The sequence below is a fragment of the Electrophorus electricus genome, chromosome 11 (assembly GCF_013358815.1).
Source record: "Electrophorus electricus isolate fEleEle1 chromosome 11, fEleEle1.pri, whole genome shotgun sequence".
NCBI lineage: Eukaryota > Metazoa > Chordata > Actinopteri > Gymnotiformes > Gymnotidae > Electrophorus > Electrophorus electricus.
Window position 1 is genome coordinate 9223496 of NC_049545.1, and position 26659 is coordinate 9250154.

At 36.9% G+C, this 26659-nt stretch overlaps 2 protein-coding genes across 3 annotated transcripts; both read left to right on the top strand.

Annotated features, from left to right (window-relative positions):
• The first annotated feature begins 1503 nt into the window (after window positions 1-1503).
• Window positions 1504-16816, top strand: LOC113584623 (exocyst complex component 3-like protein). Its single transcript, XM_027021687.2, has 13 exons — window positions 1504-1819; window positions 2355-2396; window positions 2682-2873; window positions 3363-3981; window positions 4836-4953; window positions 5053-5178; window positions 5330-5424; window positions 5902-6000; window positions 8826-8949; window positions 12811-12933; window positions 13584-13736; window positions 15576-15697; window positions 16342-16816. The coding sequence occupies exons 1-13, from the start codon at window positions 1525-1527 to the stop codon at window positions 16556-16558; spliced, it is 2325 nt and encodes a 774-aa protein (XP_026877488.1). The 5' UTR covers window positions 1504-1524; the 3' UTR covers window positions 16559-16816.
• Window positions 16817-18117: 1301 nt separating this feature from the next.
• tnfaip2b (tumor necrosis factor, alpha-induced protein 2b) lies at window positions 18118-24598 on the top strand. Of its 2 annotated transcripts, none has more exons than XM_027021807.2 (12): window positions 18118-18229; window positions 19096-19254; window positions 21281-21941; window positions 22061-22172; window positions 22321-22428; window positions 22575-22669; window positions 22798-22887; window positions 22976-23102; window positions 23454-23588; window positions 23828-23983; window positions 24133-24254; window positions 24351-24598. In XM_027021807.2, exons 1-12 carry the CDS (start codon window positions 18160-18162, stop codon window positions 24532-24534), a joined length of 2019 nt encoding a protein of 672 aa, XP_026877608.2. In that variant the 5' UTR covers window positions 18118-18159; the 3' UTR covers window positions 24535-24598. The 2 variants fall into 2 exon arrangements, with proteins under 2 accessions (XP_026877608.2, XP_026877692.2); XM_027021891.2 differs by lacking the exon at window positions 18118-18229 and adding an exon at window positions 18669-18681.
• Window positions 24599-26659: the final 2061 nt, after the last annotated feature.

A 26659-nucleotide genomic window follows, 5' to 3' on the forward strand; every position in this document is an offset into this window, starting at 1 on the left:
CAGTAATTTGCTGCTGTCCTCTTTGTAGCTTAATGTCCAGTTTTTGTCCCATATCGTAGGCTATAGCCTGTTATTTAAATTAAACTCTGCAACGTAACCATGATTAGGCATTTCCTCATTGACAGATTGGAGTTTCATTAACAGTGGAATTTGATAAGAAATAAGAAATGTGTGTGTGTGTGTGTGTGTGTGTGTGTGTGTGTGTGTGTGTGTTTGTGTGTGTGTGTGTGTGTGTGTGTGTGTGTGTGTGTAAGTGTGTAATGTGGGCTCAGCATTCCATTTCACCAAGCTTTCATGAACGGGTAGCCTTGTTATTGAAAAACAAAACAAAATGTACACAGTAAAAACTTTTAATCTAGTCTATAATTAATGTAAAGCTAGTCCCAGACAATAGTTTTTAATACTGGTATCATAACAATATGTCTGAAGAGTCAATAGACCTATCTGCTTACGCAAGCCGATAATCGACCGCGATTCTTTTCAAAATAAAAGCAACCAAACCACATGAACTACAATATATATTTCAGGTATGAAAAAAACCAACGTATTTTGTATTTTTTACAATACAAAAAAATGTAGCGTTACATGAGGGAAACAATCTATTAAGTTTGGGGAAAAGGATACTTGTTGTAGTTGAATATGACATTTATTTTGAAAATCATCCCAGTTCTGAAGCCCTTATTAGCTTGCATTATGCATCTTGTGGTGTTATCAATATTAATTATTAGGTTTTATTCTTTTTTTCACTACATACAATTGCCCTACAATGGATTGCCACCCTGTTCAGGGCTGTCTCCCACCTTGCACCCTGTGCAGCTGGGATAAGGTCCTGCCCCCTCTAAACCTGCATTGAATTAAGCAGTTTAGAAGATGAATGAATGAATGAATAAATGACAGTTTCACTTTTTTTAAATTCTGTTTTTGAATATCAAGTGGCAAATATCAAACACTGACCTAAAGTGCAGAGAATGGGTCTCCATTACTGAGATTGGGGACTACTTTAATGAAGTGTGTTTGAATTTTCCAAAGATCTTGGTGAATGATGGTAGTGAGCACAAGGCAATGTCTGCATCACAACAGGCTCAAAAATCCGACAAATTAGGTCTTCTATGCTGATCTTGCATAACAGAGACCCAGAAAGAAAATGGATGCAAAGCTTGCTTCCTGTCCCTCACTTTACAGAACAAAGATGGTCTTATGGGAATACTGTCTATTCATTGTACCTACTCTGAGGTTTTGTGACTATTTTAGCAGCTACCTGTCTGTAATGCACAACAAAACTGTGATGTGTATATAGTCATATGTATGCCCTTCTCTCCCTCATGACATGTTTTCAGTAAACAAAAAAACACAAAAGACAACCTTGCCAAGATTAAGCCCTGTTAAGACTTGTACCTGTGGTTCAAAAAATTTGCAGAGTTCGCAAAGAAAAGCCAACTGTTCTATACACATCATACCTGACCACATCAGACTGATCAACTTGTATGATTAATCAACTTTAGTCACAGGACTGTTGTTGGCAGAATGGCAGGCAACGGCAAAGCAGAGTCAGACTGGGCCTCTGAAGTCAGTGATATTCTAATGTGGGATAATGGCTCACAACAAACTGAAATAACAGGAAATAGCAAGGCACAGAGCAATGGCAAAGGGAAGAAGCTTGGAGTCATGAAATCTCTAAGAGAAAGCATCAAGCGAGCTGGAGAAAAGAGCCCTCTTCCTATGAACAAAAAAGGTATAAAGTGCAAGACAGAGATGGCAGATATTGGAAATGAACCTGGTAATATGTCGGACCCCCAGATACAACCTCCATCTTCACCAAGTAAGTGATCAGTTTCAAAAGTGATGTGATCTTCAGGCTTTATCTTTTTCCAAGGTCAAGAATAGAACAAGTTATACAAACAACATGGCAGAATTGCATGGTGCAGATGGGACAGTTGATTGTTTTGGGATTTTTAAACAGCTGAGACTGCCTATCTTTAAAATAAAGATTCCATTGTGAAAAGCCTTACTTATCTGAGCTCAATCTAAGTTTAGCCGTGACCTTGGCCCAAACAGAAAAGGGTTTTCATCACTGTCTAATGAGTGTCTCCATTTTTTCATTCAGGGAATAATCTGTTTATAAATGGGGAACTGATTCTATTCCTCATTAATATGTCACAAGGGGATTTTTTAGGAAAGATGATTGTCTTTCCTATTTAGTCATGAAGGTTTTTTTTTCATTTAGAATAGCATTTACCTCAGATCTATATTAAGCCTATACATATTGTTTTTTATTTAAAATTGTACACCAGTACAATTGTACAATTGTTCAGTATTTTACATGTCTTTCCATGTCTCCTTCCACACCTCTTTAGGTCTGAGTATAGGATCACTACCCTCCCCCCAGCAGAAATTAGGTGATCTATGCCCACACAGTATACAAAACCAAACATTTCAACCCTCACATTCCAGAATTCAGTCAGGTAAATCACAAACAATGGTTTGAGGCAGGTAGCCCAATCTACACACTCTAGAACATTCCAAGATTTACCCTACAAAAAAGGCCAACATCCCCTGTGCAGAGTCTTAAGTTGACTAAATAAATGTAATAATATTTCTGGATGATTATGTTGTAGGTCTATTTATGTGTATTTGAAGTATGCACTGCTACTATAATTTCTCTTATTCCCTAACCTGCCCAGACTCAGTAGTTGTTTTAGGAGATGAACCACCTAAGAAGCGACAAACAAGTAGATGGAGCTTCCGCCTGGGAAATAGGAAAGAGAAAACATGCCAACCGGAGCAGCTGGAGGTTGTCACAGAGGTTACAAGAGGAGCAGAAGAAGTTGGAATGTCATACACACTACCTGAGATTCCCCTATCACCTTTGTCAGGTAATTGTGTTTTGAACTTCCGTGACCTTCCCTTTGACTCCCTTAGAATAAAAACAAAGAAATTAGTGTTTATGTGCCTTGTGGTAGAACACAGTTATTTGGCTCTGGACCTTATCCCTCAAGGTCCAGGGACTACAGATTTTCTACCCTCTATTCCCAAGAGACTGGAGACAAATGAAGTTAATAAATGTCATAAAATGTTCAATTAGCTACTAGTGATTACAAAATCTAGTGCTGGAAGTTGAATTCAAGGTCCAAAGTTGAATACCTCTGCTATTTCTGCTACAGAATACATTTATTCTCTAACCACACCTATGAATGAGCTGATTTTCAGGTTTTTAGCCATTGAGTTCAATACTGTTCCTGTATCAGTGTTGTTAAAAGAGCTATTGTTACTGAAGATACTGAAGCCTGCTTTGCTATCTTTACATTTCCTGTTCATTTCCAATTAAATGTTTTGTCTGTCTCTCTTTCCATGCACATGTGCAGTAATGCAGATTAAAAAGCTCATTGACATGGAAGTATTGGAAGAGGCCTATCTGAACCTGTTGTCTTTGCGGCTGGAATTTCAGCGTGAGAAGGAAGCTCTGGGTGAGGAGGCCTTGCCATTGGAACTGGCCCATAAAGATAAAGATCTCAGCCTGCTCTACAGTTCCCTAAGGACAAAACTGACTGATATTGTGCAGAAGTCATGTGCTCTGCCCTCCCGCAACAAAGAACTATTGGTGCATGTAGCTTGCATAGTCCAAGAGGAAGAGAAGAGAGAGAGAGATGTGGGAGGGATGTTGGGTTGGAGAGATGTCTGGAGGGCTGCAGTACAGGAAGGAGTGAGGGACACTATCAGGCAGGTCCACCTGGACAGCTATGAGCAAAATCCTTCCTGGCTGGCAGTGCACTTGGGGCTTCTGGGTAAAGCAATTGTGGCGGACTTAGAGAAAGTAAAGTCCGAACTGCTGAGCTCATACCCACCAAGCTTTAATGTGTTTGAAACCTACGTTTCATCTTGTCATGAGGTGGTAGGAGAACACCTGAAGAGGCTTTTTGAAAAGTTGAGGGAACTGAGGGATTACTATGCCCTTCTGGATTTTATTATTCACCGCTACCCCAGGCAAGCAGGTTTTGTCCTTTTTTGACTAATTACTGTGATTTCATCAGATGAGAAACATCATTAGTGATATCTTAGTGCCATTTTTATGGGAGCTACTATTCCTCATGGATTATCAAATTATATAAATTTCAAAGAGCCACAGATTTCTCAGTACACACCCAGAGCAGCTATTTACCTAATTCCTTTTTGTTGTTTGTTTGTTTATTTATTTATTTATTGTTACCAGTTATAGAACCTGTAAGTCGGGTAAGCATGCCCATATGGTTACGGGAATGTTTCTGAATAATTTCATATAGCAAAGCATTGTAACATTTTTAGTATTTTAAAATGTGGTTTACAAAATTCTCTTTAGAAATGGTAATATGAATTTCTCAAAATCTTTTCATTTTCAAAAAGACTAGCTATTTTAAAAAGTCAAAACATGAAGGCAGTTAACCATTAAGATACCTGTGTGTTCTGCCTATCAATGGCAAACATCTGTGTCTGTGCAGCTATGAAAAAAATGTACTTTGAGATACCTGAACATTTCAGTAAAAGAGTATAATGAAATTTAAGTGAAGAATCAGTCACATTCTTAGCAGTCAACTACTTATCACCACAAAAGATCAACTATTATGAAGTACCACTGATGTTTCATTCATGTTGTAGAAGCTTGTCTAATCAGTGTTACCTACATGCTTTTAACTTGCTTGCTCTTTTTTGCACTTTCTTGATATAAGAATTGTATAAAAACCTTCAATTTTAATAATAAATATATTGGAACATTTCTGAAGTTAAGTTTATAGTGTATCTCTGTTTCAGCCAAACAGCTTTCACCAAGATAATGATGACTAACAGTGCCACTCTTTGCACAGTGAGAATGTTATGGGGAGAATTTCCTTGCAGCCTGAGCTGACAGACGAGCAGAGAGCTCTGAAACTGGATGGGGTTTTTCTAGAACAGATCAAAACTGGATACTACAACTGCTTACAGGTGAGCTACAGGCATAAACAGAATTTGCTTTATACAATTGCACAAAGCCATACTGACAAAATTGTATACAAAGAAATGTATCACCTATTTTCCTAACAGGTAGAGATTAGGCTATCCCTGGATAAAGTAACTGAGCTGGAATATGAGGAGATGTGGAAAGACAAGAAAACCCCTGAGATAGAAGAAGGAATCTACAGTTCCCACATTGACATGGACATCTGGATGGTGAGCACAGCTGATCTGATCACTACTGAGGAAAGGGGTTGATCACATGCAAATCATAGTTTTTACTCTAGGGGGGCGACAACGTACTAATGTAACTTTTTTTTAAAAAGGCCTGCTGTTTGCATTCAGGTAAACCTGTCTTTTCTACCAGAATGTTAAAGGGAAAATCCAGGCATCCAAGGATGTGAACCTGGAACAGAAGGCTGTGTACTGCTGTCTTGAGGAGCTGAAGCAATTTCCTAGACGGTTGTAATTCACCTCCAGTATAGCAATTAAATAACTATCTCAAAGTGAATCTCTATAATTCTCCTGAAAACATGGATAATATTTCACTCTTACATCTCATTTTGTAGATCCTTTCAGATGACTTCAAGGTCTAATTAAAATAACAGTTCAGAAGCTCATGACTTGACACATGTCCAGAAATGGCTTTTACAAAAACAAATAATAATTCTTCAAGGACATTTGTGGTGCATATGATGCATTATGCCAGAGTTTCCTTACTTTGCCTGAGCTACACCCTTCTGGTCAACTACCGGTCAAGGCAATGTTGAAATGTTGAAATAGTCCCCATTATGAAAGTTTGGGAATTCCAACATGTAATTTATTGAAATATGTTGTTTTGTCCTAATTCTTATTTTCTTACTTTCTCTTACTCCCTTTGCACTCTCTCCCTCTCTGTCTCTCTCTTTCTCTCTCTCTCCCTCTTTCCTCACCCCATAGATTTGAGGCAGACTTTGTAAAGTACAGTGACACTGTACAGGATCCCTCCCTATGGGCTGCATATCACATTACATACATCAACAGCTTCAGTGCTTTGAAGTAGGTACCTTATCAACAATGTAACTTTCCAACAGTAAACCAAATTAAAAATTGTAAATACTGTAATACCACAGAGTATTCCAACAACGTCACATGTGATGTAGGTGTAGGGGTCGAGGCCCTTTTAATACAGTCTTCCCAATCTAGAAGAAGAGAAGTAACTGGAACATTAGCTGCACAGTTGATTTTCATATCAAAGGTCATTGATTAATTTCTTTTTAATTTTTTTGATTTGTTTTAAAGTGCAATTATTTGAATGTGGATTTCTCATTTAAGTGGATAAACAAGTAAGCTGTTCAGTATAGTTTTAGCACAGAAAAACAACACATACTACTACAACTACTACTACTACTATTAGTATCACAATTACTACTACAAATAATAATAATAATAATAATAACAATAATAATAATAATAATAATTTTTCTAAAAATAAATTTCTCAAAATCAAGGATGCTTTCCATAGCAGGACGGGCAAAAATATGGACACGCACAATGTCAAGAAATGGACAACATAGGAAATGTAGACAAGAGCAACAGAGACACTGTATAATAGGTGTGTCACCAAACCCACCAGCATAACAGACTTAGAGAACTGGAGGAGCACTGAGTGAAGAGGTGGGCGGCTTCCATAGTGATTTAAAAGCCAAGAAAGGGGGAACATCTCAGACTTTGAAGAAGTGCGCTTCGAAGTTTAGGAAACTACGATACTTAACACCCTTCCACTCACAGACTTTTTGAAATAGCGCACCACAAACAGTGGTGTGACCAGGATTTTATACAAGGGGTGGCAAGGGGGTGATCTAACAGATAGATGGCGTGCTGCAGTAAGCTAAAAGATTGAATGCAGACCTTCACATAATGTTTCTTAGTCAGTAACAGTGGGAAGTCAGAACAAACTGTAATATAATTCTTGCTGAGCCAGAGGAATGAACAGCAGTCCAGTCTGAACTCACGTTAGTTTATAATGCACAGACATATTTTCTTTGTTGATTCTGTTTCAAGGAAACATCTAATCTAAAATATAAACTGTTAATTTATGACACATATTTAAGGGTCGGTGCTAGGCTGAGGCCCCTCCAGCCACCAGTAGGCACACCACTAATCAGGCTAAATGCCCGACAGCTGGGCTAGGCCTATATAAGCCCAGTGAGCCAGTCACTCAGTGCTAGGTCTTTGCCAAAGTCCTGAGCCAATCTCCTAGCTGGTAGCTTTGGGTGTTGAGGTCTGTGCGCCCTTGTGCTACACCTTACTTCTGCGCTACGAGGGTGTTTGTGTTTTTACATGTCCCCTCCCCTCCCGAGTCTGTCTCTCTCCTGAGGCTTCGCTTAACCATTAAAGTTCCTCCCCGTTTTCTGGTTTTGTTTGGGAAGTTTTAGTTTGGTTTTCCCCAGTACATCGGGTTGCCATTCTTCCCATGGCATCCTTTGTTCTCCTAGTAGACCTATAAAACAATCTTGCCCCAGATATGGATTGTTGGATTGTACTTATTGGTACTTAAAAAGCAATCATTTTTAAAAATCTTTTTTAAATACAGTATTATATGCATATTTTAAATGATATCACTGGGATATGTAAAAGGCTTAGGTTTATTTACATGTGGTGTGTATTATAGGCTGTAAGGGAACTTGAGTTCAAGGAAACTCAAGGAAAGTTCTCATCCAAATAAAAATCTGTTTTAGCACAGAAATAATTACATACAGACTGCAAACTGAAATGCCTTTTATAGGGATAAATTGCTTACACTTGTATTTGAGGTTTGACCAGGAATTGAACGCAATCTTAACATCCACATCGCATGGTCACTGTCAGTCATGTCTTGTCTTTAAATACTCTGTGGAAAAAAAAAGATAATGAAATAATGATTGAATAATGCAGGATACTCTGTTTGTTTGTTAGACATGTACATATAGCATTTATGATTTGTACACAACCTCACTTTAAAGAGCATAGCAAAAATATGGAAATGCATATTCTTTTCCAGACATGTTCTTAGACAGAATGACTTGTACAAGTATTCAAAAATAATGTCATTAATAGCAATAACAACTGTTTTTACAAGCAGAGTCTTGTCCCAAGTGTTCCAGGGCAATGATTTCACACAGTTATCATTTGAATAAACTAAAGAAACATTAAGCAAGAATTGCCTGACTTACTGTTAGGACGGAAAGTCCCTGGAGCTTTGGAATGACTATGAAACTTATCAAACATCAGTTACACAATAATGTTCACAATCCAGTTTAGAGTGCTTTGCAAAACCATACCATTCAAATTTTACCACAATTCTGTCACGCCCCAGCCAGTATCCAGTCATCACACTGCACAGACCCCAAATGTCAAACACAGCCTTCAGCAACTCCCCCGATCCCAATAATCAGCTTATTAAATCATCACAGATACATGTGCCTTATTTACCGTCCTCTTATTTAAAAACCACAGAAGTCATAGTTCAGTGCTTTGCACTGACCATCCTAGTCTACCTATACACAGAGCAAGCCAAGTATTTGCTATTTGAAGCCTTCTTTTTATTTGTTTTGTGGATCTTTTTCTGAATAAACATTTTTGCTTTGTTTCGTATCTCGTTCCTGCTTCATTAACATGTCACAAATACAACATACCTTACAGTACAGTATTGAAGTGGTATGCTGGAAAGAATTGCCAATATGCAGGCCAGGTTACAAGTTAGATTCATATGAATTCCTGTCTTTATTTTGTGCTTTTTTTTATTGCAGTAAATGTGTGTGTGTGTGTGTGTGTGTGTGCGTGCGTGTGTGTGTGTGTGTGTGTGTGTGTGTGTGTGTGTGTGTGTGTGTGTGTTCCCCCAGAAATCATATGGAGAACTATAAGGAGAGCTGTCCTTACCAGGTGGAACAGTTAGGGAAGGAGGTGGATGGGTTGGTTCAACGACTGTGGCAGGCTTTGCTGGAATATTTCAAAACAGACATCAAGGTGAGTGACAGTATAAGTCCACTTATATCCACTGTAATTGAGAATGGGGAACAGTGTTTAGTGTTTTAGCACCTAAACTCAGAAACCCTTCATTTTAATTCCTCAGAGAGTGTTCTTCCATCTCCTCTTTTAAAGATCAACTTAAAACTATTCTCTCAATGCTTATCCTTCCTGTTAAATACTTTATGTAATATTTTATATGTGTGTGATTATTAAAAACTAGAATTACACTTTGTAGTGAAAGTGATGTTGTGAGGAAAAAGTGAGGAATTGTAACCATAGCTGGTAGTCTGCATGTGCCTGAATTTATTCAGGTAGACAAATACATTTGGCAGTTCCCTACTTAATGACCAAAATGAACAGGAATAAATAAGAAATGTAACAGAAACAGTAATTATGGCTAGGAAACAGGCAAAGGGCTCAGTAATGCATAGTACAATCATGAATGATTATCAACAAGCTCCAGGGTGAAGCTGGAGGAACTTGAGGCAAACCAAGAATGGAAAAACTTGGAGCAGATCCTCCCCTACAGGGCCCTCCATGGCATACATTTATTGTAAGGTGTAGTCTGATTCCTTCAGAACTACAGGATTATTAACTGCTGATAAAGTTTATGTTGGCAATGATAGAAAGCTGTCAGAAAACACAATGCATTACAGCTTGCTATGTATAAAGCTGCATAGCAACAGACCTGTGGAAGTCATGGTACCAGGATCCACTATGGGAAGAAGGCAACCTGGTGGAGGCAGTTTGATGGGCAATGTTCTGCAGGCGAACCTTGGGTGATGGCATGTGGGTGTGACTTTGACATGCCCTACTACCTAAATAGAGTTGCAGACAAAGTACATCCCTTCATGTAAATTTTATTTCCAAATGGCAGTGGCCTCTTTCAGCAGGATAATGATGAACCATGACAAGGTGTGACCAGGCCTCCAATGTGCTGGAAAAACAAGTCCAGTCCATGCAGGCCCCACCTTTACAATTTAAATGACTTAAAGGAATTGCTGCTAACATCTTGGTGCCAGATACCACAGGACACCTTCAGAAGTCTTGTGGAGTCTGTGCATAGACAGGTCAGAGCTGTTTTGGTGTATAGGTCCCCCTTTTGACAATATTCCTACACAATATTAGGCAGGTGGTTTTACTGTTAAAGCTGATTAGTATATTGTTGAATTGTGGCATTATTATTATTATTATTATTATTGTTGTTGTTGTTGTTGTTATTGTTATTATTATTATTATTATTATTATTATTATTATTATATTCCTAAACATAATGTAAGGCATGCCCAAATTCAGTCCTGGACATTTGCTGCTATCCAGAGTTTAGCTCTACACCTCATCCAAGGTGATCCACCTGAGTTAGGTGTCTTGGCACAAAATTCTGCTGAGCAACAGAGCAGAATTTGGGACAACACCACTGACATCATAAAAGGTAAAGATTAGGATTTTTAAAATGCACTATGTAATGAAGGGGTGTCAGTGACAATGTAAGAGCAGGGCTCAATTAGATGGGTGGTGCTATCCGTCCAGTAAAAAAAAAGAGACACAAACTACTTTTGATAAGAAAATGGCATTTGTATATAATATCAGGTAAGATGTCTTGTTATTGGCACAAAATACTGGCTCAGTTATTCCATTATGTGATGTTCGCATATATTTATCAACCCAATCCATTCCTGTTTTATGCGAATGTATTCCAATGATTCCTATTTAAAAATGTCTTCCCTTCTGCATCAAGACCTGCAGAAATAAAATGAAAAGGAAACTACATTTGCTCTTTTTATATGGATCACTGAGGAGACAGAAAAGGGGTGATAAAAGTAATTTTAGAGATTTCTAAGGACAGAGCACCAACCATCACTGGACATACATGCACATATTCTCTCATACAGACATACATACATATATATATATATATATATATATATATATATATATATATATATATATATATATATATATATATATATATATATATATATATATATATAATGAGAGAGAGAGAGAGAGAGAGAGAGAGAGAAAAGATCATATCTATATATACTTACACATAGGTTACATTCATGCAGGACAGTTTGACAATTTAAAGTACCCAATCAAGCTAACCTCCTGTGGGAGGAAACCAGAGCCCCTGGAGGAAACCCATGCAAACACAGGGGGAACATGGAAACTACACTGGAGGGGTGGCTGAATGTCCCCCTCCCTCCGTTAAAATTGACCATCCTTGCTGATTGTTTTGTTTGTTTGTTTTTTACAATTTGACCACTGTGTTAGAGTTAACTAAAAAATTCATTAGTAGAATCAACAATATCTTAGCACCCAAAGGTATAGGTTAGCAAATTATAAAGTACAGTTAATTAAAATGAATTAGTAGCCTCAACAATATCTTAGCTCCCAAAGGTATAGGTAACAAATTATAAGGTTAACCATAGGTGTCCAGAATATTTAATTGTGTATATTTCCTTCTAAGATTTAATGTTAGTAACTCATTTTTAAAAATTACACTTGATTGTGCACAATTTCTAATATAAATCTGTAGTAATCTAATTTGGAGGGATTACCCAATACCATGTGGCAATCTTTATAAATCCCATACTACACCAAAATACACAGTAAAAACATTGTGTATGCTTGCCTCAGTGCTACTTCCTCTATGTGCAGTTTGGTTTCACACTGAATACTGTTGCTCAGTCGCATATTTTATTGTCCCCTCGGGGGAAATCTTTCTTGAACGCAATATAGCTGCAATAGTAATAACATACAAACAATATAACTATACAGACATTACCATCATACCAAACTGTTCTGCAATGGTAGCATCCTGATTTTGGACTGTGGAACTGGCTAAAAGGCTGTGGCTTTAAACTAAGCAGGCCAATTGTTTTAAGAGTTTATTGGGTTTTTGATTTTATTATTTGCTCTTTGCAAAGTTAAATACACATAAACACACACAGGGGAAGAGAGGAAGGTCTGTCCTTCTTGCTGTGTCACGTTGCTTAGTAAGGTCTAATGGCATATACCCATTACTAATACAAGTAACATTTTAACAGTACTAATGTTTGTCATTCCTTAACTACACCAATTCTAACCGCACCATAGTTTTTAATTCCTTCTTAAGCTGTAATAGATTTCTAGCCCAGTGCTTGAGAGACACTCCATTTCTTTAACAGCACTTCTTTGTTTCCTTTCCTTGCTCCTCTTGCTCACATCTTATCTTCTCTCTCTGAGGATGCAAATAAGCAAAGCATGGATGAGCTACAAGGACAATGACACCAAATGTAATTTGTCAAACAAATGTCTCTGCTCACTGTGGTGATTCATTAATAAAATCATTCATTATGTCACAAAAAATAGCCTGCAAACAGAATTCACATTAATTTAAGTATTATTGGTTGTCTACTACCCTATTATCAACTGGCTTCTTATATGGCCATGTTTCATGGAAATTCCAGGACATTTTAATGAACTTTTATGCAAGGCTTTCAATTGTACCCACTGTGGGGGTTTTGCCATCATTAATTTTGTATTTGTATTTTGTTTGTTGTTGTTTGTTTTATCATAATTAGCTTTCTCCAGGGAGGAAATGAACAATTTATATGATAGGCTTAAATAAAACAAAAATTCCATGTAGTAAACACTCATGTATCCTCACTCGTTGTTTCCTTAGAGCATTTAAAGAATTGATACATCATTGATGATGACAGACTTTGATTTCTGAGACATCAGCTGATCTAAGATCAAATAGGCATCAAGTAGAGGATTGAGAAAAAAGTCTTGATCACCTCAGGCTCAGTTATGCTTGATGGCTGGAAACAAACAAATAAATGACATTTTAACCTCTTTTAACCTCTTTCACAGCCCTTTCTGAGAATGATGATGACAAAAACGTGGCTGACGTCTGATGAAGACTTCCAACAGCTAGTTAAAAGAATCAGAACTCTGTCTCAACAGTGCAGACACTGTAGTCCTGAACGTGTTCAGGTCTGAAGGCCTACATATCCTTCTCTCTCTGTTTTTCTCTCTCTCTCTCTCTCTCTCTCTCTCTCTCTCTCTCTCTCTCTCTCTCTCTCTCTCTCTCTCTCTCTCTCTCTCTCTCTCTCTCTCCCCCCCCCCCCCCCACTTTATCTTTTTCTCTGTCACACACAAGCAGGCATACACATACACACGCACACAGAGAGAGAGAGATGGATTCACTTTGGACCTAAATCAAATTACACAAATGATTATGCAAACTTGAAATGCCACACAAAAATTTTTGGTATTAGTTATCAGTTCTCTATATGTAACATAAAAGGTCTTATGACATTTTTCCAAATAGTCATAATGGCACTCACTCACATGACCACAAAAAATGACAAAAGTCACATGCATCTTTTGGCATCCCTAAGATATTTGTAGGTATGCTGTCAATGGAAAATGAATGGGAATGGAAGATTAATGATATAATGTAAACATAATGATGTGATTAAATATGAAAAATTGTGCAAATTTGTTAAAATGTTATGATTCATTTTTAATCAGCAGGAAGGAAAGTTTCCTTCATCTTTTAATCTCCACACTCTTTTAGGTCACAGTTCCATCACTTTCTTTTTGCACTGACCTGTTTCTGTCCTTTATGTTTTGAACAACAGGCATTTGTGAGTGACATGCATTACTCTGTGGTAAGAGGATATGTCTCTCAGTTGATGAAAAACAACTATACCTGCAAAAACAGGAAGAATGAAAGAGCAGCCACCAAAATAAGAGAGCAATGGGGTGAACTCAAAGAAGTCTTTCAGGAAATGGTACAAGCACCGCCACTTGTCTTCTTTCAGTTTCTCACGGTCTATAAGATGAAAGGTTAATTCAGCAAGCAAGGTCATAGATACAGCATTTCCAAAAATACTTTTTTATTGTTTTGTTGTATGCACAGTTAAATAATTGTAAAGGTATTCACTGTAAAAAAAAAAAAAGTCGTTTAGTAGCCGATTACAAAAAAAAAATGTAGTTTACAAGCTTATCAATATTTTTGTTCAAATTAATCCTAAACTGAATAATAATTTGATACTGTCAAGGAGCTCTATTCATACCTGCTATCAGGATCATTAAATTCTATTCTTTTCTTGGAACTTGAACATCAATTCCAATGCTGTAGTTCCAGTATTCACAGTGCTGCAGTTTACAGGCTGAAACTTAAACCACTGTCTTCTCCTGATGTTCAATTTATGAAGTGAATTACATATTATAGACTTTACTTTTAATAACTGTAGGTTTTAGCATTTGAACTGTGGTAGCACAGTGACTACTTTGTGAAGAAGCATTTTACCATTCTGGATATACACAGTACAGAATCAATAACAAAGAGCTAGTCTCATTTTTATAGTATAATACATACTTATTTTTGATTATATTACATAGTCATTGTGGAAACGTATGTAATTGTTATTATTCATATGAGCAATCATTGTCTTTATAGTTTATGTAAATCCAGATTACCTACATTTATATGCACCCAATAGCCCAGCTGTTAGTTATGAGTTATTTTAAAGTTCCATTGGTTCCACTCGATGTGTTTATGTGAGTAGAGGTCTGTTTATTTTTGCATTATACACCTTACTGGCTTAAACGCTATGTCCCTTAATGACGCACTTGACATTTACCCTCCATCTTTTTTTGCCCTCTGAATCTAAAACTATGCTCTTCCTCCTGTAAACGCTTTCTGCTGTACAATCTTTATGATGTACACTTCCTCCAGTACACCCTTCAGCTATGCACTCTTCCTCCAGTACATTCTTCTGCTGTATACTCTTTTCATGCCTATTCCCTTTTTGACCGTGCTGTTCTATTTGACTTTTGCTTTTTTGCCTGCCTTTGTTGTTCCTGTTCACGTTTGTTTTTGATATTGGACTGTGTCTTGACTCTAAGTTGTTATTTTTCTAACTTTTCACAAAATAGACTATGGTGATTACAAATTGCATAATTGGCAAAGAATATGCCCAAATCTATTGTGAATAGTCCATCCCCCAAAGGCCTTTGATCCAGCTAAGTTAGTCAAACCATGGACCTTAGTCAAACCATGACAATCAGACTGTGCTGTTTACTGGACTATTGATGAGCATGTAAACACTGCCAGATTAGAAAAGTGTTTAAGGTTGCATAACTTGGCTGTTCTTGAAGGAACCACACATTCCAAATATCCCCATTTGACCTTTTTTAGTTTTTATTTAGGGTACCAAATAAATTATGATGAAATTGTTTAACTGTTAACTCTTTCACTTTCAAACACATTACTTTCATATTACACCACCTCTACAATATAGTCTTCTTTTTCTTTCTTACTTCTTCTTCCCATCTTTCCTTTCCCTGTTAAGGTCTGGAGCCTAGATTTGGTCATAACAACATGACTTCTATATATATTACTTTTGTATACATTCTTTTTTCAGCTATTTTCACTATTATCACACTTAATAGAACGGTAAGCAGGTCAGTGGATAGTGCAGTTAGCAATCATCCAGAGCATTGCAGATGGTTGTTTTGCTTCTTTCATCTTGGCAAGAGGCATGTTTTGGTAAAAGTAAAATGGATTTTTATAACCATTCTTGTCCTGTCAATCTGTTGTTTTACTACAATGTGTTTCTCAATAGAATTCTGTCCACCATTGGCTCTACCCAGTGGGGGACCACCTGAGCAAGATCATTGGATATAGAAATAAGAGTGAAATAAAGAACATCCTACAGCCATTGATTGATGACTATCCAGACATCAGGTGAGACCTCCAGTTCAGTTCATATCCAATTATTTATGGCAATCGGTATTGGATAATGTAGGCCATGATGTAAAAACTAGTATTATTAGATGTAAGAAAGCATAGTGAAACATTAATTGCTTACTCTTATTTATATTCAGAACAGTGCTGTGTTGTTTACTGAGCAAATAAATAATATTGTGCATAACTTGTAATGCTTTGTTGAAATCGGACTTTATTTTTATTTCTGTGCCATCAATAAATTCTTAGTCCACATTTGTTTCACACAGTAGCTATTTGGTCAGTATTGGCTTGTTGCTTGCTGATTTCCAAAATAACAACATAAATCACCGGGAAAGTAGCTAACTATTCTGTGGTAAAAGTAAAAACATTGTATCTATCTGAAATGAGTCACTCATTAGTAGCATAAGAGGAAAGAGATCTGTCTCCTGTCAAATTTTTCATCAAATCCAGGAAATGTTGTGGAAGAGGATTTAGAGGAGGGTGGCGCTGGCCAGCAGTCTGGATTTTCCAGTCATTTTCCCAGCAATTGCCCCTTAGGATGTTAAAAATAATGTTACTGTAGCTACTGTCCATTTATGAAAACAATCAGCAGAAGTGGCCTGTCTTGTAACTGATATCCTTGCACTGTTACCTATTCACAGTAAAAGGCACCTCTCAGCTATACTGTATTTCCGTGGAATGATCCGAGGGAGAGAAAGACAAATAATTCTCCAGCAGTTCTCTAATCAAAAACAACAATCCAGGAATGCTGAAAGTACACAGCATGCCCTCTTCGCTGACATCCCGGCAGCAGTGAACACAGACTGCCTAGCCAATATGCCTTTCTCCTGTCTCTATGGCCTTTTGCCAGACAGCTAGGCATAGAGTATATCATGAATCATGAGATCATGCACTGTTTTAATCAATATGTTATGTCTGACACCTAAATTAATTTCACTTGGGGTTGCCTGATGAGCGCCTCAATTTTGCATGTTAATACAGAAATAATATATGAGGTTTTGAAATATGTATACTGTGATTTTAGAACACAAAATAGCTGCCCTACCATGGTATATGTACCACAAATGGTACATATAAATGCATAGGAATTACTCCATTATGTCATAATCTCCTGACAGAAAATACAAAAAAAAATTTTTTTAGACGTATCTCTGAAGTCTTGCTCTTTATTTCTTAATCCATTGTTTGTGTGTGTGTGTGTGTGTGTGTGTGTGTGTGTGTGTGTGTGTGTGTATGTATGTGTGTGTGTGTGTGTGTGTGTGTGTGTGTGTGTCTCTGTGTGTGATAAATCTCTAAACAATTTTAATTCATGCAAGTTACTGCAAAGGAAAACCTTAATGATGCATGACTATATACCTGAATTTCATACTGAAATACATGTTTCAGCGGACAGGATTTAACTATCTTAAACCCTAAAAACTGCAGCACTGAAACATTAATTGACATCATATTAACATTAAGGCACAAAAACAACATTAAGCATTAACTAATTCTAAAAATGAAGTAATTAACCATTGATTAAACAAAAAAAAAAATGTAACTCCTGCATTTAATGCTGCTCATAACCCTTTGGGCCACTGTAAGGAGTAAAGAGGTAGTAGTCCTGTAGTAGCCCATCTATTAGAATATTGGTCTCCAGGATGAAAATGAATATTCTTTACCTGCAGAACTTACTTTGGTGCCATTGTGTATATTATTTACCTTTAGAACTTACATTACTGATGCCATTGGTACTACTGACATGAAGCCAGAAGCCTTGGGTTTTGGTATCAATAAGAAATACTTAACAGTATGCACAAAGTGTGTAGAAGGGAAGTGTCACTTTCTATGTTTCTTAATTCATTATAAAGCAGAAGAAAGTGGTTAAAGAGAAATTTTATAAGGTAATGAAAACGAAACAAAAACCCATAAAGGAACATTTTAATTGCTTCGGTAAAGCAATATCAAAAGTGTGTAATGGGCTAAGTTCTTCATAAAGTCTTCAGGAAGCTAAAACATCCCCAAAGACTATTTGTCCACTACAATACCAAATGTCACCACATTTTCAGCTTTTGTTTGGATGCTAAAATAATATTTTGTAATGTGTTTGACTTGGACAAAAGCCTCCCTGACCTTTAGCCAATATTTGGCAGGCTACATCTAAACGTGCGCTTGCAGTTTTGTAGCAGAGCAAAGTAAATCTGAGCGAGAGCAGTGTAAATATGAGTGAGCACATGTATATTTTGTATGCGAGCAAAGGAAATCCGTGAGTGCATTTTCCCCATTCACCACATAATTATTAAAAATCACTATGTTTATTTGTCTTTATCGTTTACAAGCGTGTAACACAGACATCACAGGTGAAAAAAAAGTTTCTATTCTCCCTCAAACACGTGACTTTCTATAAGTTGCAAAGCACCTGTGAACTGTTAGCGAACGCCAAGCGACGTTAAGAAGAGAGGGAGAGCGTTTGTGTAGTTATGGCATCTTGTTCACCAAACGTAAAGTTTTTGGACCGTTTTCGTTTCCAGCGTAATGATGACGAGAATGGTAAGAACTCGAATGAATCTGATATAAATGCTGCAAATATTACAATGTAGGTTAGTGCTGGTTGAAAACAAATGTAACCATGTTTATTTTATCATTACAGTTATAAGCTACATATATTTCCACATAAGTAGTTTATTTTAGTCAATTTCATGTAGGCATATTTGCACATAGCCTGATTAAGATAATAATGAATAAACATCTCTAGGGTCTTTAAAAAATGAACGCAATAACGGAATTTACCCGACTTCCGGGAAAAAACGCGCTCAGACTAGCATCTAATGAAAAACACAGACGTACAATAGTATATCACCTTGCCAGGAATGTATTGTGATGTGATCGGAAAGTAAAGAGAATCCTTCCCACCACGCGTCATTGAGTGGGAGGATACACTCTAAATAAATGAACTCGCCCAGGTTAAATGAAAAACAGAACCCTGAGGTTAAGCAACGGCGGTAAGTGCAGACTGACCACAATAAACGTTTCCATATCCAGCCTAATGCGAGTAACTGATTGAAAACCTCTATTATATAGGTATTTGGAACTCTCGGTCTTTCTAATCTTTGTGTTCTGCAGTATACGACACTGTCCATCCATAAATGACGTATATTACTGGATTAACTTAAGCTTTTTTTCTCAATATTAAACTCATGTTTATATGGGAAAACTATGAGTAGATAATTATATGCCTTTTGCATAGTATGGAATGTCTACTGTTTTCACATTTTAACTTAAAATGTTATGTTTTCGTGAATGCTTGAAATGGGGAAAAACAAAGCTGAAATATTTTGTTTTTCCTCATATATTTATTTTAATACAAACCCATCTTTTGAGGATTTATCTGACTTTATCATTCTCATTTTGTCCAGTCTGTCCTAAAGGAAAGATGACTGTTGATTCACTGGCCACCAAGGACAGACTTATCTCATCCAAAATTTCCAAAATTCAAAGCTCATTTCCGAAACTGAAAGCATTTAAACCATTTTCTAAGAAGAATCCACAAATGGAGCATGACATTCAAACTAAAGGTAAGAACACTTATCTAGTCCCACTTCAATTTAACACCCACTTCAATTTAACACAATAGTTTAGTCAAGTCTGTATTATAGCAAATCTGTTTGGTTTTTATTGTTGTGGATTGTAGACACATCAGCCACTTTGTTATAATAATATTATAATCATGTTTCTGTAGAAACATTTATTCATTAGAAACATTTATTAGGTGTACAGTCAGCTGTGTAGCCCTGTTAAAGTAACAGTGAACTTTACACTCACCACCCATCTATAGGTAAACACAGTTGATCCTAGAATTTTATCCTTACGGAGGCTCAGCCCAAAAAGAATGTGGAAGACTAAACAATACTTGTATTCTTAAACAGATGAATGCAATACAGGGCAAACTGCACATTTGTGTGCTCATATGGAGGTGTAGTGCACTATTATTTGAAAATAAATCAAAATAGTAAACTATTAATATTAAACATCAAAGTAGGAAATACATTGATATTGAGTATATTATGCATTACGTTATAGATTGTATTATGTATACATGATTATAATATATATTATTTAGTTATAATATATTATTTATACATAACACAGACCAACAAGGAATGAATGAGTTATGCGTCTGACAGAGGCAAGGCTAGCGAGGGCGTACCTATAATATGACTTTAAAGAGAAGACCAAGGCAGACTGCAGCATGTAACACTTTAAGAAAATGTCCAGGGCATTTGACAGCAGTGATGAAGGCCCTGTAGTGGTAGTGTGGTTCAGCAGTGTAACCTTTGCATTATGCATCCATTTAGACAAAATGACACACTTAGCTACATTTCTAGTTAGGCTTATCACTAATGCAGCTTTAGTAACGTTTATGAAACAGGTTTTTTTTTTCCGTTAGTACGTTTGCAGTGTAATCTGTAATGTAACGTTGCCAAAAACATGATGATCAGTCAACACTTATTTTGTAACCTAAGAGAATATCTATGTTTACTATCCATCTTGACTTTGATATATGTATAGCTAATCCTCCGCCACGCCTCACCTCTAATCTGAGTAAGCAGGAAGAAAAGCTCGCACCAACATCTTCACTTTGGTTCAAATCAATAAATGACTAATTCTAGGGGAGAACTCGCAGAGTTTACTAGTTCTTTGCGACAGCGCTTTAGTAAAATCGAAGTGAAGCGGACCACAAAATGTGAGGAAAATGAATGTATTTGGGAATGTATGGATTTGTGAAAACTATTTTTACAGGACTGAGAAGAAAAACAAGCGTATTACTACTAAAGGGGCTATAACTGCCCCTGGGTACACCTATCTTATTTGTAATTTTTGGAACACTATAGATCGATATGTGAACACAAACATTGCAAATCGAAGAGGATCGATGATGGGTGGATGTATGTTTCTCAGCTCAGTTTTCAATATCTAAAAGAAATCCCCCAACTCGAAATAAGACATGGCTGTTGTCCAAGTGCCCACTGTCTTAACTCGTCTGCTGTGAAGTGCAGCTTGTATAGAAACCTCTCCCTCTGCCATCACAGAAGTAGCTAGCTAGCTAACAATACCTGTGCTAGGCTATTAGAATTTCTTCTTGCTGTATCTGCAAAGCGGTACGTTCCTATGTTAATCAATGTGGATTGACTGGATACTAGTGACACTCGCTATTAAAACAACACTGCTGTGCCTGAGAGGTCTATGCCAGATCAACACCCACTATCATGTCAGTGTCATTGTTGAAAATATTCTGCAACCAAAATAAATATACAATCAGTAGCATAACCACAGGGTGGAAAATCTGACGGGTGTTATATAGGTGGAGGATGTCTAGAAAATTGTACATGGTGGCAGATGGGCTACAGTCTGTAATTATACACCAAGAAAATACATCTATAAAATAGGTACACAGTAAAGAGACCAGTGCATGTAAACACAAGATAGGTATTTCTAATAAAGTGAGTAGTGAGTGTATTAGTTCACTGTTATTTAATTTTGTAATTGTTCTGTGCAAAGTGTGGTGTCCTAATTAAATCGGACTGTTTCTACACCCTGCAGAAGTTTTGTTGACCTTTAAGCAGAACCTACAACAGAATCACTTTGCAAGGGCAGGACAGCAGTTGATAGACTGCGAGGAGCGCTTATTCGCACTGAAACAAGAAGGGGTTCAATCCAGTAAAGGTATAGTGGAGGAAGAGGAGGATTGTGAGGAACATCTGAAAAAAGATTTTGAAGAACTTTTAGAGAAGATATGGTCAACAATTGAGAACTCTCTTGAAGTCAAAAATAAGGAAGAGATTGATTCACTAAAAGAAGCAGTACTAGCCCTACAACAAGAGGAAATACAGGACCAGAGATGGGAAGGATTTGATGAGAAAAAATGCCCGCCATGGAGGCCCAGATACTGTAAACGGACTCATGACTCCCTTCTTGAGAAAGTAGTTAAGCAACGAATGGAAGCTGCAAAACCAGACTTAAACTGTTCCATTAAATCTTCAATTCAAATGGATATCATAAGCAAGGCTAAACAACTTAAAAGTGACCTGCTACAAGTGGCAACAAATGTAAAGAGCTGCTATCCAGAACTGAACATATGTCAGTACTATGCCAATCTATACCATCAGGCCTTTAGTGCTAAGATAAAGGAAATTGCTGACTATGGGCTGAGTGATAGTGACTGCTTGCATATACTACAGTGGGTGAACACACATTATCCCAGGTAAGTCAGGAAAGTCATACTGCATTTTGTAGCTATTAAACAAAAGCTTTTATTGCCTATTTTTAAAAACCTCTTTTTAAACTTGTTTAATCTTTGAGACATATGGTGCTTTATTATAGAATTATAAAACATGAAGCACTAACTGGGATGATTCAATACGAACAGCTTGAGGCACTGCTACCCAATAAAATGCTAGAGCCACTAGAAGAGCAGTTTCTGAGTTCTAAAGAGGTATGTGATGTCATGATCATCTCTTTCACTGCAAATCCAACTGTCCCAGTGCATCTCCTGGTCTAAGAGATTAACTTAATCCAAAACCCATACAGGCAATTATGATCTTTTGGTCTTCATGCTCTCTTTTCCTTGGTTATGCTTTTAGAATGAGCTACAGACATGGTGCCAGAAGTTTCTGAGCACAGAGGAGAAAGCTACTCCTGAAATGAAAGATGGGTGCTACTCCAGTACATTGGCCATTGATGTGATTCAGGTACTACTACTGAATATACAATCAAATGCATTGAATATACAATCAAATGCAAAGACCAAATGTAATATATCAAATGTAATAAGAAGAAACAACATTTGAATGAGTGATATTCTGAATGCAAAACATTTTATCTTTTTCTCCGAAAGTGTATCCATGGTGTTCTAACTTCAGCACAAGAAGTGTTAGGCGATCATTCCAAAACTAAGAGGATGACACACCAAATAAAAGAATTTCTTATTATGTGAGTAGCTTTGGTCCAACCTGATTTCAAAATATTTCTTCCATTAAAATTCATACATTTACAATTAAATTTATATTGGATATACCTTGTAATTATGATCATTTTACCCTGAATGTTCCTCTTTTCAGTTACCATCGTTTCCTTGTGAAAGTCACTGAGGATAATCAGAAAGCTGATGCTGTACTGAAAGCCAGCCTTCACTGTATCAGGCAGTTCAGGTAAGCATGTGGATATGTACACTGGAGTTTTGAAATATGAAACTATACATACGAAAGAATCTCTGTGTAACAGTTTTTCTTCTCTTAGGGATTACATTATAAAGAATGCAGATTGCTTCCCTAGACATATCAAGGCTGATTGTGAAAATTTACTAACCAGAATGAGAGACACCTGCCTTGGTTACTTCACCATATCTATACATAAAGACCTCAAGGTAACCAAGATCCAAAAATGAATACATTTTTTTAATTAGTTCACTTTATTAATTATATTATTAATTTTAATAATTACCCTTACCCTATTGGCCTACCCTCATTCATTATCCCCTACCATCCAGCCTCTTGCCCTAACAACAATTTGCCTTCATATATACCTTTTGTTGCCTTCTCTCTTTAATTCTATATGTACTCATCCTTCAGATTAAATCAAATTGTGTGTTAGTGCCCTCAGTTTAGATTCTCATATTAGATCAAGGACATATAGTGCTTTAAATTTCAATCTGTGTGTGTGTGTGTGTGTGTGTGTGTGTGTGTGTGTGTGTGTGTTTGTGTGTATGCTTCCACAGGGCAAGTACTCTAAATTGGGTACTCAAGGGTGGCTTAAAAACAATGAACACATGTGTAGTGAACTGCTTGAAGCCGTGGACGGACACATTCAGAAACTCAAAAACTTGGATAATACATGCCTTACATGCCTTAAGGTATAGCGTGTTTAAATGTATTCATAATTAGTTGGATTTATGGCTTCTGCATTGCACCATTCTGCTGGGAATAGACCCATGTATTCTAATGACTGACTGATTGATCGATCGATTGATTGATTGATTGATTGATTGATTGATTGATTGATTGATTGATTGATTGATTGATTGATTGATTGATTGATTGATTGATTGATTGATTGATTGATTGATTGATTGATTGATTGATTGATTGTTAGGAGCTACTTAGTCAGTTTCACAAGGAAGTGCTGGTAGAGTATGTGAGGAAAATGATGAAGAAGAAGATCAAACTTGGAGATGAGAAGAAACTACACCAGGCAGCTGAAGCATTATGTAATAACGGCCAGAAAATACATACCCTGTTTACTGAGGCCGTAAGTATTATCTGTTTCTCTCTGTCAAACTCACTTTTTTATGTCTCTCTCTCTCTCTCTCTCTCTCTCACGCACTCACACACACACATATACATAGTGAAAGCACCAAAAATATTTTTAATCATCTTTTTATTTATTTTCATGTATAGGGGTCTGACATGGATGAGCTGAAAAACGTCCTGGCTAAATTAGCCGAACTGCTAATACTAAAGGATCCACACTGTATTGAACTACAGCTTGTCAGTCTATACACAATTTACCCTGATTTCAGGTAGAGTTCCTTCAAAATATTTTAGTCCTCAGAATTGAGGTAAAATGCCACCATTGTACCTCATTCAGAAGCTGACCAAATGTTTAACTCTTACAGTGAAGCCCATGTTTCTGCCTGGCTGCATCTTAAGGCGAACCTCTCTGCTTCAGACCTCAAAAATATCAAAAAGACCTTCTCTGAGTTTCGAGAGCTAGAGAGTTTAGAAGGAACTCCTGAGAGCAATAATAAAGACCCGTTCTACACCTGCAGTAATTTCTTCTCTAAAGTGGTTGTCAAGTAATCTTCTCTAATACTGTTGTACTGTAAATCTCTTACTTTCATTCTGATTTATTTTATGTAGTTTTCTTTTTCTACTATGTTTACATTTTTACATTTATTTGTAAATAAATTAGTATATTAATATATACATGATGGTTTTATGTGTGTAATGAATGCACACACGTAGAAGAAGATCCAGTTGCAGAGGTTTTACTTTAGCAACCAAATTAATATTTGCAGTAAGACAGGTAACCGTGGTTGGGTCGGTCCGGGGTCGATGCACGGGGTAGCGTTCAGGAGGTGTCCGAGGGTCAGGCAGGAGATGAGGTCTAGAAAGCAGGCAGGAGTCAATAACGGGAAAACACACAGGATGAGGAAATGCTCGGTATGCCACATAGGAGCAATACTTCGCAACTAGTATGTGGGGAAGGAAAGCTTATACAGGGGTAGGTAATGAGGAGAATAGGAATCAGGTGTGTGCTAGAATTCCGGTGAGTCAGATCGGGGGTGTGTACGAGTGGGCGTGGCTGTGCGGGGCTGATGGTTGTTCCTGGGGTTCGTAATATTTGTGTAATGTTAGTGAATTATGTCATGTTTTGTTCTATTGATTTTTTTCAAATTGTTTAGTAAATAAATTGGTATATTAAGATTTTGCGTTACAGTTTTGTGTTATTTTTGCATTTATGTGTTTTTTGAGAACCATTCTAATATTGTAAACACGTATCTTTACTCGAATATAAAGTCAGGAACTAAGTATGACAGACTTTCCCAAAATCAGGAAAGAAAACAATAATTAGTTCCAGTTAGAATAATATCCTCATCCCGTTTTATTGTAGTAGGTTATATTGTGTTCAGTGATAGAGGTTTATCACTTCTGTTTTGTTTTGGCATATGGCCAAGTGAAGGAAAGAATTCTTGAAAATGTCCCCGAAGACCAAAACATGCTACATTCTCAATTTCCTCAATTTCCAATACTACATCCTCAACTCTAGACATTAGGAAAATAACGAACAGAATCCACTAGCAGACCACTGATTCAGAAGTGCAGTGCCGAGAATTAACAATCCCAGGAAACATGATTGTATACTGTAAAACCGGAAAATAATTTTCCCTAAACACCTTTCATATTCTGTACAGGAAAAGGGGGATATTTGTGCAATCAGTTTTAAACAAATTATGGAATCCCTCCTGCAACAGGGAAAAAAACACAGGACTGAGCAAAAGCTCATTATCATGACCTGCATTTATCTTGAAGCAACCTCAGGCCTGTGTGGCTTGTTCATGCAACTCTAAGCCTGTTAGCATACACAGTCACTGGCCAAGTAAATGATCTAATCTAAGTTTTTTTTAATTTGTTTGTGTTTTCAATATCTATACCAGTCATTCATTATAACCTAATGTTTATACTTCTCTTGTTCTTCTTCTCTTGGTTCCCAGACTACTAGATTTCTGGACATTTGGCCTGTTCTTTGACTAAAAAGAAATTTCAAATGAAAGATCTCCAGTGTAATTTCTGCCAAGAGCATTCTTAACCTGAGTCAGAAAAAATAGATCCTTTGAAGAGATCATTTCAGATTTAGTTGGAATTATAATAACACTGCCATAAATACCATTCATAAGAATCTCATAATAGGAAAATAATAAGCCCTTCAGGTTAAAATACTTCAAATACAGCCCCCTCGTCCAAGATGTCTCCCTGTGTGTGTATGAGTGTTTGTTCTTTTGCATGGCCACGTCCTCCTCATGTATCACACCTGTTTCTTGGTATATGTCATTACTGTGCATTTATATAAAGTCTTGTTTAGTCATTGGTGTTTGTCGGTGTTTGACCCCACGTAAGCCTGTGTGCTTCATTGTGTTATGTGTCACAAATAAATGTCTCTGTGTTCAACAAGGTTTGTCTTTGCATCCTGCCAATCCTACCACATTACAATACTGTAGTAATGTATTTATTAGAAATGTTTTATCTATCACAAAGTTTTGCATAACTAAAAAAATCAGGGCCTGGATCTAGCTGGTTAATGTCCTTACACTTTTATAAAAACAGGATTTGATGAAAATGCCATCAGAAAATAATTTTATGTCATCTAACATAAGGAAATAAATGCTTCTAGCTCTAACATACTGACAAACAATAGGACTCACAT

What these genes read in the sequence shown, in the direction of transcription:
- LOC113584623 (XM_027021687.2), top strand. Translation starts at nt 1,525, where the DNA reads ATGGCAGGCAACGGCAAAGCAGAGTCAGACTGGGCCTCTGAAGTCAGT. An exon ending in TCCCCTATCACCTTTGTCAG is followed by an intron (nt 2,874 to 3,362) that starts GTAATTGTGTTT and finishes GCACATGTGCAG; the next exon opens with TAATGCAGATTAAAAAGCTC. An exon ending in GTAGTCCTGAACGTGTTCAG is followed by an intron (nt 12,934 to 13,583) that starts GTCTGAAGGCCT and finishes TTTGAACAACAG; the next exon opens with GCATTTGTGAGTGACATGCA.
- tnfaip2b (XM_027021807.2), top strand. Translation starts at nt 18,160, where the DNA reads ATGGCATCTTGTTCACCAAACGTAAAGTTTTTGGACCGTTTTCGTTTC. An exon ending in ATAAAAGAATTTCTTATTAT is followed by an intron (nt 22,670 to 22,797) that starts GTGAGTAGCTTT and finishes TCCTCTTTTCAG; the next exon opens with TTACCATCGTTTCCTTGTGA. An exon ending in CTATACATAAAGACCTCAAG is followed by an intron (nt 23,103 to 23,453) that starts GTAACCAAGATC and finishes ATGCTTCCACAG; the next exon opens with GGCAAGTACTCTAAATTGGG.